Source organism: Cnephaeus nilssonii (assembly GCF_951640355.1).
Source record: "Cnephaeus nilssonii genome assembly, chromosome: 7".
NCBI classification, from domain to species: Eukaryota; Metazoa; Chordata; class Mammalia; order Chiroptera; family Vespertilionidae; genus Cnephaeus; species Cnephaeus nilssonii.
The window spans coordinates 95998069-96012665 of record NC_137078.1 but is presented as its reverse complement, the minus strand read 5'-3'; the positions used below and the strand labels follow the sequence as shown (position 1 = coordinate 96012665).

The 14597-nt window shown below is 52.1% G+C and overlaps 1 protein-coding gene across 3 annotated transcripts in view; it reads left to right on the top strand.

Annotated features, from left to right (window-relative positions):
• Positions 1-251: 251 nt before the first annotated feature.
• Positions 252-14597, top strand: part of PDPN (podoplanin) — a gene marked incomplete at its 3' end in the record, with an annotated part of 30225 nt that continues 15879 nt past the window's right edge. For 2 of the 3 annotated variants that reach the window (XM_079776765.1, XM_079776764.1), the window contains exon 1: positions 252-550. In XM_079776765.1, coding sequence (XP_079632891.1) covers positions 484-550 — 67 coding nt within the window. In that variant the 5' untranslated portion in view covers positions 252-483. The remainder of the gene's footprint in view (positions 551-14597) is intronic. The other variant, XM_079776763.1, reaches the window with a different exon arrangement.

Genomic DNA, 14597 nt, shown 5'->3' with positions numbered 1-14597 from the left:
AAACAGAATAAATAAAGTTTAAAAAACTTCTTTTAAATAAATTGCTTGTGGCACGTACCCCCTTCCCTTCCTGTTGGGGGACAGAGTAAACGCCGATGCTGCCAGGGCGGGGGCCCTCCGCGCCCCGGCGAGCCCCGCAGCTGCGGCCCTGAAACTCTAAACCTGGCCTGAGGTCATCGCGCCCGCGCGGGCCAAACAGAGCGAGAGGGCGGGCCTCGCGCCCCGACGGAGACCACCTTACCGCGGGCGCCCGCCCTCCCCGCGCACATAAATGCCGGCTCCGCTCCCGGAGCGCCCAGCTGCAAAGTTTGCTCCGCTGGCTGCCGCGGCGGGAGGACGCTGCGGGACCCCTCTCGCCCTGGGACGTTTGCTCCCCGCCTTCCAGCCCCCGCCCCCCGTTAGCGCTCCTCCAGGCGAGGGCCTGTTGAATCTTCCCAGAAACTAGCTGCTCGGCCAGCCGAGGGGAACCAGCGGCCCGAGAAGATGTGGAAGGTGCCGGTGCTGCTGTTGGTTTGGGGGAGTGCATTGCTCTGGGCTCCGGCAGAAGGAGGTAAGACCCGCGTGAGTGGGGCTCCCTCCCCGCAGCTGCTGGGGGGGAGGACCTCGGGGGCCGGGACGCGCGGGAATGGCCGGGCCTGGTGTTTTGAGGTTGCCTAGGAGAGCAGAGGGGCGCGGGGAGGGGGTGCCTGCGAGTCTGGAGGACCCGGGAGAAGGGGAAGGAGCGATTAGCCGGTGCCAGGGCCCAAAGAAAGCGCTGAATGGGGTGCGAGGAGGTGACCCCGAATCCACAGGCAGCAGGAACGAGGAGTAGAGGGGGTCTCCCCCACTGACAGCCCACCTCCTGGCATGCCCTGCTCAGCTCAGCTCACAAGAGAAAGGGTGACGGGTGACGGGGAACAGCAGGAGCCCTCCCTGGCCAGGACTGGGCTTCCCTACAGGCCCGCTTGTTGGAGGACTGCCTGCCGTGGCCTCCCTCCAAGGAGACTGGGCTCATGGGATGGGGAGGGACATCCAGGAGTGCCGGCGTGGGGGGGGGGCTCCCCCTGTGAACCGATGGTCTCCCTCTGGGGGCTGCCAACTTGTGCGCCCCCAGACACACTCAGGACCCATCACTGGGGACCCTCTGTGTTGAGGATGGTGTGGGAGGGGAGGACGGAGTGGAGGGCTCCGAGTAGCAGGAGGGAATGGAGGGTGGCTGGGGACCGGAGGTTTAAGTTGGTTTGAGACCCTGTGTTGAGCTTGTGCAACCGTTCCCATGCCTACGTGAGCGTTGGTGACGCCTCAGAGTTCACGTACGTTAGGTCTGATGATGGGGGCACTGCCTACCTGGTCATCTGCATCGCTCCACTCCCTGTCCCTCTTCTTACCCGCTCGTCCTCTTCTCATCCCTTACCTTTCTGCCCAGTGGGCGGCATCCCAGGATGCCGTTTGTCAATATTTTACTTCTTTTCTTGGGTTCTTATCATCTGTTTTCCCCAAAGAGTCTTAAGTTCCCAAGGACACAGCAATGTCCGGCACGCAGTATTTGCTCACTCAATATTGGGAGAAGGGATTCCCCGATAACTAGAGATCTTTAGAACTGGAGGCTGCTGAGCTGTGCTCTGGAAGGTAAACTCTTAGGTTTTCCAAGCTGAGGATCAGGGTAGTTAGTCCCAGTGCCAGAGGAATCCTCGTAGGGAGTGGCCTGAGGGAGGAGGCTCCTGCAATTCCACGCAAGGACAGAAATACCCGGCCCGGGGGAAGTGGCACAGGAGATGGTGCTCTGTGCCCAGCTGTCTGCTTCCGAGATGGAGCAACCCTCTCCGCAGGCCCGCGGGCTGTTGGTGGTGGCCCTATCTTTGTCACTTCTCTTTTCCCTGCAGTTACATTTCCTTTTTGGCGAGACAGTATGCAGATGATACGGTGTTGAGCTCACCAGCTCACCGGGGCAAGGTGTGGGAGGTCCCCAAACGGAGCAGTATCCCAGCCCTGCTGGGGGGGAGTGGGGTGGGGGGTGGGCGAGGTGGGGAGCAGGCAGCTGGGCGGCATCCTCTGTTTGCTCCAGGGAAGGGTTAAGCTGTAATTACCCTGAAGCCGGCTCCTGAGTGTCAGGTACTCCTGAAGGGTGGCTGGCGGGAAGCCTCCTCTGAAAAAAACTGCCACCTACGGCTAAAGACAAGCCCCCGGGCTGTGGGTGAGGGTGGCTGTGTGTGGATGCTGATTTGCTGGCCTGCTGGCTAGGAGCTGAGGCCCCGAGGGGTTTTGTCTGAGGATAATGAGTGAGGCGACTTGCATCCGGATGAATAGCTGCATTGAGCTGAGCTGTTGTTGGCTCAGGTTGAGGAGTAGGGCTGGGGGTAATTATGGTGATGAATTATCTTTCTCCCAGGATCCTGCTCCCGACTGGGCCTCCCTCATCTAGTGTTCTACTCCGAGTCGGTGTTATAATCTGGTCCCATGTGTTGTCTCTGTGGAGTCAGAGGGTTCCAAGGCCCTCCGTGGTCCACACATCTGGCATTTCCCTCCGTGGTCAGCCCCACCCTCGCTCTGAAATCTCATCCAAAGCACGCACTTCAGGCTCGTTTATTGGGCGAGATCCTGCAGGCCGCTGCTTGCTGCGAACCCCTGTGCTCTTCCGGGACCAGTCCACCCAGGATTAATCATGCGGCAAACAACTTTTCCTGTGATTTCCCCGAAACCCTTGCCAGTTTCGGAGGCCCTGAAATCCTCAGGAGTTGCTAAGGGTTTTTGTAGCATCAGCCGAGCGTTTCGTAAAGGGCAGGGCCGTTAGAGCTTTGTGAGGGAGGCCTGGCATTTCGCTTGGTGTATGGGATCCAAAATAGCATTGAATACAGAAAAGCACTTTTTGTTGTTGTTGTTATCCTCACCCAAGGATATTTTTTCCATTGATTTTTAGAGAGAGTGGAAGGGACTGAGGAGAGAGAGGGCGGGAGGGAGAGGGAGAAAGAGAAAAACATCGATTGTAAGAGAGACACATCGATTGGTTACCTCCCTCCTGTGTCCCCACGGGGGCCAGTGATCGAACCTGCCACCCAGGTACTGCCCTTGCCTGGGAATCGAACCTGCTACCCTTCCAGTGCTTGGCCCGATATCCACTGAACCACACCGGCAAGGGCAGAAAGCACATTTTTAAAAAGTATCCACGCATGAGAGGGCTAAGTCAGGACTGCGAGCGTAGGGAGGAACCCTGGCTGAGCAGAGGTATGCAGCCCCCTCTCTCCTTCTCGGGCCTCTGAAGTCTTAAGATTCCCATGGGGTGAGCAAACGATGAAGCAGCTCTCCATCGCACACCTCCCTCCTCTCTCCCATTCCCATCCCCACCACCTTCTAGGAATGTCAGTTACCGCATTTGATCATCACAACTCCTTAAATTGCTTATTATTATCTTCAGGGTACAACAGAATTGGGCTTCAGAAATGGGTTTAACTCCAACCCCCAGCTCTGTTTGCCCAAAATAGAAGAGAGACCCACGTACAGAGGTTGAACTTGAAAGGTGAGCCTCCCTGTAAGTTCTTTAAACATGAAAACAAAAAACTCTAAGAGGTGTAAAGTTCTTTACGCTGAATGCTACCTGTCATATTCCTTGAAGAATGGAGATATCGCAGTACGTTACAATAGGATGCATCCGTTCATTCCCCAAATGGCACCTCAGCATGTCAGGAATGCTTGGCGCGGGGCTGGGTGCGGCCTCAGAGTGTTCACACCTAACCTAAAAGCACGCTCTGAACGCCGCACCAGCCCGGCCACACACCTGTCTGTGCTTTAAATTCCACGGGCTTATCTGAATATTTGTCATATTTCTGTCTTCGAAAAGGAGGCATGCCAGGTTAGAACTTGTGGAAATGTTATAGGGGAGGCCAGAGAGAGAGAGAAGACGGGAACACTTAGCACTACCCTTGTGACACTCGCTTGAGAAATCTGATTAAGATCCTGACACCTCTCACCTCTCAGTGAGAGTGGTTTGGTTGAAAGAGAATCACATGATTGGAGCGGAGGGGGCAGGGGTGAATAGGGACGAAGCGGGTGGGGCAGGTACTTCTAAAGCCAAGACACAGTTGCTGAGATAGTTTTAGGATTCCCGTGGGATGAGCAAACACTAAGGCAGCTTCCGATCGCAGGTGTGAACCCTTTCCCTGCTGATTTCTGGAAACTGTGGGGAAAGGAAGGTGACCAGGCATTTTACCCGAGGGCTATGAGAGATGGAGCCAGGTTAGGGAACAACAGGAACGGTGTGCCAAGCTCATCCAAGGCAGGAAGTCGAGCTGGTTGCTTCCTTCCCTTGGGTCTCACCCAGCACCCACCAGCCAGCCTGCCCACAGCGGGCCAGTCCGGGCAGGCACTCCGTTCAGCTTCGGCATAGGGGGTGGGCGGACGCCCCTGTTCTCCTGGCCCAGGGCCTCTGCCCTGGGGGAGCCTGGCTTGTCCTTTGAGGGCAGTCCAGCTGGAATCAAGCTGGGTCCGCAGGGAGACCTGCAGGCCTGGCCACCTCATTCACCTAGCTGCCCGAGGACCTGCAAACTGAAATTGTTAACGCAACACTAAATTGCATGCATGGGGGGGGGCGGGGCCCAAAACAATAAACCTTCCAAAAGGATAACCACCTTTCCGGAGGAAGATGTGCTCCTGACCCCTGTGCAGAGGGAATGTCACTGGGCAATGACCGTCACTGACTTTTGTAGCACGCCGGGGAATGCCAGTTCCATAGAAAACGGATGAGAAGCGGGGCAGGGGGCATGCTGGAATACGTGTAAACATGTGACCGCTGAGAAGGGAGTGTTTCCTGCAATTCATCAAGGTGTCTCCATCTGGGGGAATAAAACGTCACTCATACAAGCAACGCGGTGACCCAATGAATCCTGCCCAAAGGGTTTGGTGATGTCAAACCTGCCTTGCCCAAGGAATTCATGTATTTAACAAATATTTGTTGAGAAACTGGTATGCGAGCCAGGCAAGGCAACGTTACCCCTGCTTGCAGCTAGTGGGCCAGATGTCATATCTGGTCACGTGGGAGTCTGATCCCGATGACAGCGATGCTGTGGTGACTCAGAGATGGCTGTTCTGTCGCAGCCTGGAAGTGATTCACCCGACGCCTCGCCCTTCTCCTGTGTGGCACAGACACCAAATCACGTCTCAGGTATTTCACGCTTGAGAAGGACATGCCTTCTCTGAAGCAGTGGGGACCACGTCCTGTTCTAAATAAACTAGCTGGTCTCCTGGCCTCTTGTGAGTTTGGGGTAATGTGAAACCGCTTCATGTGAGCTGGATCGCCCCCTGATAAGGTTACATTTCTGAATCTGTAAAGCTAAAGGAACTAGATTCTGCATGGGTGGTGTGAATAGCAGTAACTCTGTGATAACAGCGAACATTCACTGAGCACTTAGCTCGTGTCCAGCTCTTTCCAAGCCCTGCTTCACTTAATCTGCACAGCAGAACTACAAGGCGCAACTATTTGTATTTTACAGAGGAGTAGAGAGGTTCAGAGAGGTTTAGGAACTTACACACAGACACAGCGCAAGCAAACGGCAATGGTGAGACTTGGATTTAGGCAGCTCATCCTCAGAGCCTATGCCTCTAATTATTAAGCACAACAGCCAGCTATGCTGAGGGTCGAGGCCGCCAAGGACACCCAGAAAAGTCAGCCAGTGGATTTCTTCAAGTACCTTGTAGAGCAGCAACAGCCAATGTTATTTGTGAGATACATGATTCAGATGGAAGAACTATGCCAGGGGTACCGAATTGAAGGAGGTGGTCTCTGCATCCTTAAAGCATTTACAAAATACACATTATTGAGCGTTTTAAGAGAGGAAGCAGCAACCGGGAGCACAACTCAGAATAGCACCCCGTATACGTAAAATAAAAGAACGTATGAGGAAAATTGCGAGTCCTGAGCCGCTCACACCATTTGCTATCTGCTGCTAGGAGTTTGGAGATGAGATTCCGTTGGGATCCAGAAAAAGCCTTGTGGGACTTGATCTTGGCAGTGAAAAGTGGTGAGGTTGGTTGGATAAGGTGTTAGGCAGGGAAGGGCAGCACGGGAGAGAGAGGCTGCACGGAAATGCAAACCACCTAGAATTATGTGGGAAGCGGTCTGGGCAGGGCCGGGAAGGCTGGCTGGAGGCCGGGCGACTGAGTTGGGGAGTGGCAGGAAATTTGGGGGGAGGACGAGTCCATGTTGAGTGGAGGAGGTGGACCTTTTTCTGTGGGCTCTAGGCAATAATAGAAAGTGGGAGTGGGCGGGCCATGAACAGTGGTTGTCAGAAAAAAGGCAGTGACGAGGACACCATATGAATCTAGGTTATGGGACAAGTCAGGAGGAAAAGAGACTGTGTGGTTAGTGACAACAGAAGGAGTGATGAGATCAGATTTTTGGGAATAAGAGCCAGCCAGACTTGTAGCCAGGGATTTCCTGATTTTCATTCTTTCATTTCCTGGTTTCTTCTTATTCACCTCTTACAACATTCATCACTGTTATTGATATGTAATTCATATATCATAAACCTAACCCCTTTAAATTGAACAATGTAGTGGTTTTTAGTATATGTATATAGAGTTGTGCAGACATCACCAGGGTCAATTTTATTTTTTAAAAAATATTTTTTTATTGATTTCAGAGAGGAAGGGAGAGGGAGAGAGAGAGAGAGAAACATCAATGATGAGAGAGAATCATTGATCGGCTGCCTCCTGAATGCCCCACACTGGAGATTGAGCCCGCAGCCCAGGCATGTGTACTTGACCGGAATCGAACCCAGGACCCTTCAGTCCACAGGCTGACACTCTATCCTCTGAGCCAAACCAGCTAGGGCACCAGGGTCAATTTTAGAACATTTCATCACCCTCCTTCCCCAAACTCCCAAACCATTAGCAAGGGCTCGTATTTCTTCTCCCTGATCCCCTGGCAACCAATAATCTACTTTCTGTCTCTCTGGGTTTGCCTCTTCTGGGTATTTCACATAAATGTCCTCATACAATATGTGGCCTTTTGTGTCTGACTTCTTTCACTTAGCATGATGTTTTCAAGGTTCATCCATGTTGTAGCATGTGTAGAATTTCATTCCTTTTTATGGCTGAATAATATTCTGCTATCCTATATAATAAAAGCCTAATATGCTAAGTTTTCGGTCGTCCGGTTGGCCATTCAACCAATCAAAGCGTAATATGCTAATGATATGCTAAGGCCGCTCAACTGCTTGCTATGACGTGCACTGACCACCAGGGGGCAGACACTCCGACTGATAGGTTAACTTGCTGCTGGGTTCCAGCCGATCGGAATTGAGCAAGATGGGCCGGACATGGCCTGGAGCCCTCCCGTGGTCCCCCTCCAGCTGGCCAACTTCCCATGTCCCTCCCCAGCCCTGATCATGCACCAGTGGGGTCCCTTAGACTGGCCTGCACCCTCTCACAGTCCAGGCTGAGGGACCCCCCTCCCCACCCCAAGTGCATGAATTTTGTGCACCGGGCCTCTAGTATGGATATAAAGCATTTTGTTTATCCATTCACCAATTGATGGACATTTGGGTTGTTTCCAGTTGGGGGCTATTCGAAGTGAAGCTGCCGTGAACATTCATGTACAGGTCTTTGTGAGGACATGTTTTCATTCCTCTAGGAGGGGAATGGCTGGGTCCTATGGTAACTCTATGTTTAAACTCTATGTTTAACTTTTTGAGGAGCTGCCAACTGTTTTCCAAAGTGGTTGTATCATTTTACATCCCTACCAACAATGCAAAGGGATTCTGATTTCTTTACATTCTTGCCAACTCTTGTTATTTTCTGCTTGTTTTTAATACTAGCTATTTTCTGATTTGCATTTCTTTAATGCCTAATGATGCTGAACATCTTTTCATGTGCTTATTTGGCCATTTGTGTATCTTCTTTGGAGAAATGTCTATTCATATTCTTTTCTCCTTTTAAAATCAGGTTGTCTTTTTATTGTTGAACTAGGGACCCAGTGCACAAATTTGTGCACCTCAAAGGGAACTGTAGGCCACTATGCTGCAGTGGGCATAGGGGCAGGTCTCAGCCCATCCTCCGTGCCCCCGCCTGGCTCCTCCCACCGCAGCCCTGGTCTCCTGTCTGCCAGCAGCCCCACTCCACCACCGCCGCTCCCACATGCTGACGGTGCTGGGTTTGCCTCTTCTGGGTATTTCACATAAATGCTCGCACCCACTGATGGCACAGAGCATTGGAGCTGGCACCAGCAGCGGGTGAGAGTGGGGCCAGTGCCATCAGTGGGTGAGAGCAATGGCTGCTGCCCTGATCGCCCCTCAGGAGCAGGGGGAAGTAGGGAAGCCCTGAGGGCGATCAGGGCCGGCAGCCATCACTTGCACCTGCTGATGGCGCCAAGCGATCGGGGCGGGTGCCGGTAGCAAGTACGAGCGCCGGGCAGGACTGCGGCACTTGGGAGCAAAGAATTTTCAGTAACCACCAGAGGCTCGCCCCGATGACAGTGACTGGCACCCTGCTTTCATCTGGCACCCCTGATCACCTGCTCCACTATCCTGCCAAGGTTGACACCTGCCTTGTTCCGCACTCTGCTGCCTGCTGCTGATACCTGCCGTGTTCCGCGCGCACACCCTGGTGCTCAGCACACGTCATAGCAACTGGTTGTTCAGTTGTTCTGCTGTTCGGTCTATTTGCCTATTAGTCTTTTATTACATAGGATTCTTTGTACAATTTAAAACCTAGACCTAGATCTTTATCAGATGTATAAATTGTAAATATCCCTTCCATTCTGTGGGTTGTCTTTTCAATCTCTTTTTAAAAAATATCTATTTTTATTGATTTCAGAGAGGAAGGGAGAGGGAGAGAGAGATAGAAACATCAATGATGAGAGAGGATCATTGATTGGCTGCCTTCTGCACACCACCCTGGGAATTGAGCTCACAACCTGGGCCATGTGCCCTGACCAGGAATCAAACCATGACCTCCTGGTTAATGGGTCAAAGCTCAACCACTGAGCCACACACCTTTTCAATCTTTTGATAGTATCAACTGAAGCACAAATTCTTAAAGTTTTGATGAAGTCCAAGTTATCTATTTTTTTTTCTTTTGTTGCCTAGGAAGATTACCTAATCTAAGGCTACCAAGATTTACCCTTATGCTTTCTTCCAACAGTTGCATTATTTTAGCTCCTACATCTAGGCCTCTGATTCATCTGGAGTTAACTTAAATATATATGGGTTTATTTCTGGAGTCTTCATTCTATTCCTTCTGCTATACATCTATTCTTATGCCAGTATTAAAGTATCTTGATTAGGTAGCTTTGTAATAAGTGTTGAAATCAGGACGTGTGAGATGGCTATGGCTAGTCTTTTTCCTATATTTTCCTTATTTGTGTGCCTCTTGCCCTTTAAAGAAGAGAGGAGGACCCATGGACCCATGTCATCCATCTTTACCACTTAAAAGAACACTATGGTTGGTACATAGTAAACATGTGGCAGGAGGGGCGGGAAGAAACTCAGTGACCCAAGCTTTTGGGCAAGAATGACAAGAAAGCACATGATAGAACTCAGGGAGGAGGGAGGAGAGGTTAGGAACCAATTTGCTGATAAGGAGCAGGAGTGTATACACTCTGTCATAGACACAGTGAGGCTGAGGTGTACTAGTGAGACATCCAATTTAAAGTGTCTGATGGGTACCTGGGGAGACACTAAACTAAATGGACATCAGAAATGTGCTCTGGAGACAAAGTTTGCTGCCTGAATTTCCCATTTATGGGATCAAGGGGAAAGAGATGCTAGGGCCGTGGTCGGCAAACTGTGGCTCACGAGCCACATGCGGCTCTTTGGCCCCTTGAGTGTGGCTCTTCCACAAAATACCACGGCCTGGGCGAGTCTATTTTGAAGAAGTGGCGTTAGAAGAAGTTTAAGTTTAAAAAACTTGGCTCTCAAAAGAAATTTCCATCGTTGTACTGTTGATATTTGGCTCTGTTGACTAAGGAGTTTGCCGACCACTGTAGAGGCGGAGAGATCCCCCTAGCTAAGAACAATTATTTTTTTACAAACTTACGGCCGCACGCTTCACGCTCCCAAGCCAGGCTTAGGATCAAGGCCACGGGCAGCTCGTGGAAACACACGCAGCACATTCTGCACATTCCTGCAGGGCCTCGTCCTCCTGGGCTCACAGCTGGACAGTCTGTGAGCCGCATGGGTGGACTGGGAGGTCAGATCCAAACGCGCTCCTTGGCTCACTCTTGCAAAATCAGGGCCTGCTCAGCTGACGGCCATGAGTCAAGCAGAGGCTCTGTTTCCCAGCAGATGGCCAGTGTTTCCCCGAAAGCCCACCCCCCGGAGGGATGCTTTGCCGGGGCAGCACTTCTAAAGCAGGCTTTGTCATTTGGTTCTTCAAGCACGAAGCGCTCCTTGTACGGGGCCCCGGCCCCGGCGAGGTCCAGAAACGTTCTTACAGAGGTGTTGACTCCAGGCGACAGGCTGTGAATTCATTTCCTCTTACTGAGAACATTCTGCTCTTGGTCAGGAGAGAAACCTCCCCCCAGCTTGGGTAATCTCAGTTGAGGTTACCACCAACAGCCTCTCCTTTTAACACCAGAGGAGTTGTGAGCCCTGATTGTGACTGGGGGTGCGTGGCTGAGTTGATTCACCTCCGGGAGCCCGGAAAAGGGTGACTATTCATGTATTCATTCATTTAGCTCACAGAGGCGTGCTCGTGGCAGGGCCAGGAGCCCACAGCCGAAGGGAACGTGGCCCCCAAGTAGCTCACTGATGCTAGTCGGGAGAAAACAGTGGGTGCCCGTGTTACCCAGTCCTAGACCAGGTTAGAGGAGCGTACTTTCTCCTGGCCCCTGGGGAGGGATCTGAAGGAAGAGGTACTTTACCTGGATCAGGTAGAAGGGGAGGAAGGGTTTGGATGGAGCTGAAAGGTGAACCAGCCGGTGACCTTGGCATCCATAGCCCACCATCAGGGCTGCTCCGATTCTACTCCACCCCCTCGCATGGCGGGTAGAGAGGAATGGGACGAGAGGGACCTGCGGAAAAGTGACCGAGACATGTGAAGGTGGTGTTGCACAGTGGTTAGAGCAGGGGTTTTGGAGCCTGGCAGAGCCTGGTGTCTGATCTCAGCATCACCACTGGCTGGCTACCTGGGTGGTTTACTCTCAGCCTCATCATCCTCACCCTCACCATGAGGATGGTGTTCCCTTGCGAGGCTTTGGTAGAGATGATGGAGGGTGCCTGGCACCATGTTTTGGCTATTCTCTTGTAAATTTCACAAATAGCAGCCATTCTTGAAATATAATGGGTGGTCCTGGACATTAATTGCAAAGACTTGTGAAGGCACACAGTAGGTCTCAGTTCCTTTCGCCCCATCATGAAGGAGAGAGAATGGATGTGGTCAGCAGACCTGGTGTCCATGCCTTAGGGGCCAAATGTCCTGTCCCCTCCCCTGCCAGTGACTCGGTGTGAGTCCCCAGACACCGTTGGTCCCTCTCCTTCTTACTTTTTTTCAGTCCTCAAGGAGTGAGGATATTTTTTTCATTGATTTTTAGCCAGAGTAGAAGGGGGAGAGAGAGAGAGAGAGAGATAGAGAGAGAGAGAGAGAGAGAGAGAGAGAGAGAGACATCACTGTGAGAGGGACACATTGATTAGTTCCCCCCCACCCCCAACACACACACACACACACACACACACACACACACACACACCCTGACCGGCCCTGGACCGGGGGTTGAATCTGCAACCAAGGTACATGCCCTTGACCGGAAATCGAACGTGTGACCCTCCAGTGCTCAGGCTGACGCTTTAACCACTGAGCCACACGGGCCAGGGCTGTCCCTCTCCTTTCTTTATTGCCCATGTTCCACCGCAGAGGCCTGCCGAATGCTGCCTTCCGCTTTGGGAGCTGACTCGGAGGGGCTGCCCCACCCAGAGCCCAAAGAAGATTGCCCCCGGGGTGGCTGTACCCACCCCTCCCTGACGTCAGGGGGTACCAGCTGCTCCAAATCTTAATATGTAGCATTTCTTCTGAGGTCTCTGGAGGAACTAGCGAACTTGTCTGATTGCCTCAGCCTTGGCACGGTCTCTTGAATTTTACTGGAGAGGCACATGCCCCAGTGCCACAGCAGGCAGACAGGTAGGCAGGTCTCCCTGTGGCCTTGGCCTGCAGGGGCTGATGGGACCTGACACCGTGAGTGGACAGGCTGCTGCTCGTTAAAGAGCACACCTCAGAGCATTGAAGTCCACCCTCCAGGTGAACTGTTTTGTTTTCAGCCACACTGTCTCTCTCTCTCTCTCTCTCTTTAAAAAAATATATTTTTATTGATTTCAGAGAGGAAGGGAGAGGGAGAGAGAGATAGAAACATCAATGATGAGAGAGAATCATCTATCGGCTGCTTCCTGCATGCCCCTGACTGGGGATTGAGTCCGCAACCTGGGCATATGTCCCGACCAGGAATTGAACCATGACCTCCCAGTTCATAGGTCAACACTCAATCACTGAGCCATGCCGACCAGGCCCTCTGCGCTGTCTCTTTATCGGGGGGCGGTATTAACAACTCCTGGGTGAAGCACAGTGGACAGTGGCAGGGATATTATCATACTAGAGGCCCGATGCACAAAATTCGTGTAAGACTAGGCCTTCTGGGACCCGGGCTTCCCTTGCAGCCCTGGCTTCGTCCAGAAGGTCGTCTGGAAGGACGTCCAGTCTAATTAGCATATTAGGATTTTATTATTATAGACTAGAGGCTCGATGCACAAAATTTATGCAAGAGTAGGCCTTCCTTCCCCCTGGCTGCTGGCACCGGCTTCCCTCTGGCACCCAGGACCCGGGCTTCCCTCCGGTCGCCGACAGGCATCTGGGACCCGGGCTTCGCTCCAGCCCCGCCTTTGTCCGGGAAGGACAGGATGTCCAGAATGACGTCCAGTCTAATTAGCATATTACCCTTTTAATATTATAGATAAGGCAGGTGTGGGCAACGTCCAGCCCACAGGAGTATAAGGCCCCCGAAATCATTTGGCCTGACCCTGCCAAGGCCTTAGGGGTGAGTTCATTAAATGTTTGACCAAATATAGCAGGCTCGTTTTTAAGTTGATCATTTTGTATGACCCTCGAATGATCTTATAAATTTCCAAAGAGCCCTTGGCAGAAAAAAGGTTCCCCACCCCTGCCATAAGGGATCATTGAAAAGAAATGTCCCTCTTGGCTGGAGGTGTGCTCTTTCAGTCAGTTGCTGAGTAAGCGTCTATGAAGTACAAACCGTGGTGCCAGGCCCCGGGCATGTGGGACAGTGTGGGCTTTAGGTAGCCCTTTGCCGCCCAGAGGAAGACTGAGTGAGTGCCATTTCTGTGGGACCCCGAGGAGCAGGGCCAAGCCTTCTCGGAGTTGCCTAGGTTTTTCCATGGCCAAACCTTTGATCCAGTAAGCCATCTACCAGGAGCCATGGAGAGGGCGAGGGTGGAGGGGAAACCCATCGGCCACATCAGGGACCATATTGACCACAACCCACGGTCTGCTGGGAGCTGAGGGTCCGGCACACAGCTCTGGGTCAGGGAGTGGCTTCCAATATTTCAAAGAAAGGCATCCGCCCAAGGGGAGGAGGCGGGCAGCCTGCAGGACACGAGGAGCAACTCGAAAGATGTGGTAAATAAAAGCCGAGCCGGACACCTTCCTGCCCATCACAGAACCCACTGCATGGTGATCAGCAGCTAAAGGGGACGCTGGGAATTGAGGCGAAGGGTTGTACCAGTATGGGGTCCTCAGGGGCCTGGGAAATGTTGGGGGTTGGCGTCTTTCTCCAGGTGTGGAGTGGGGGGTTGTTGATTTTCAGGCTTCTGAGCACAGTATTGAAACAGGATGGAGAAATAATGTGCCAAAGCCTGTGTCTGGATGAAGGAAGAGACCTGAGCATTTTTTTTTTAAAATATATTTTATTGATTTTTTACAGAGAGGAAGAGAGAGGGATAGAGAGTTAGAAACATCGATGAGAGAGAAACATCGATCAGCTGCCTCTTGCACACCCCCTACTGGGGATGTGCCCGCAACCAAGGTACATGCCCTTGACCGGAATCGAACCTGGGACCCCTGAGTCCGCAGGCCGACGCTCCATCCACTGAGCCAAACCGGTTTCGGCAAGCATTTTTATTTTTGTTTTTCAAATAGATGTTTTGGTACCCCCTCCCCCCAGCATTACTTCATCCCGAATGTAACTGTGGGGGATGCTAGGATTAAATGTTTATTAAGGCTCCTACAGGGGAAAACCAGAACTTCCTAGGATGTTGTAAGGAAAAAAAAAAAAAAAGAGAGAGAGAGAGAGTCTGCTTTCAATGGCCACAAAAGTCACTCCAAGGCCAGCCATGCAGTCAACCATCTTCAAAGGCTTATTGTGTATCTAGATGCTGGAGCAGCTTGAAGATGCCAGACATCACCAGGCAGCAGGCAAGATGCCTTCATCAGTGGGCTAACACAGGTTTTCTCTGAAAACCTCAACAGTAACTGGGCTTGTGGCTTCCTTATTTTTAAAATCACCTTCCCTCCTCAGGATAAAACACTGTCCAAGCGGCTCCCGAGCCATCCGATCCTGAAGCTTCGGGTCCACAGAAAGGGGACAGCAGGGTGGTCTCCCTCACGTGGGGAGAACCGGACAGAGG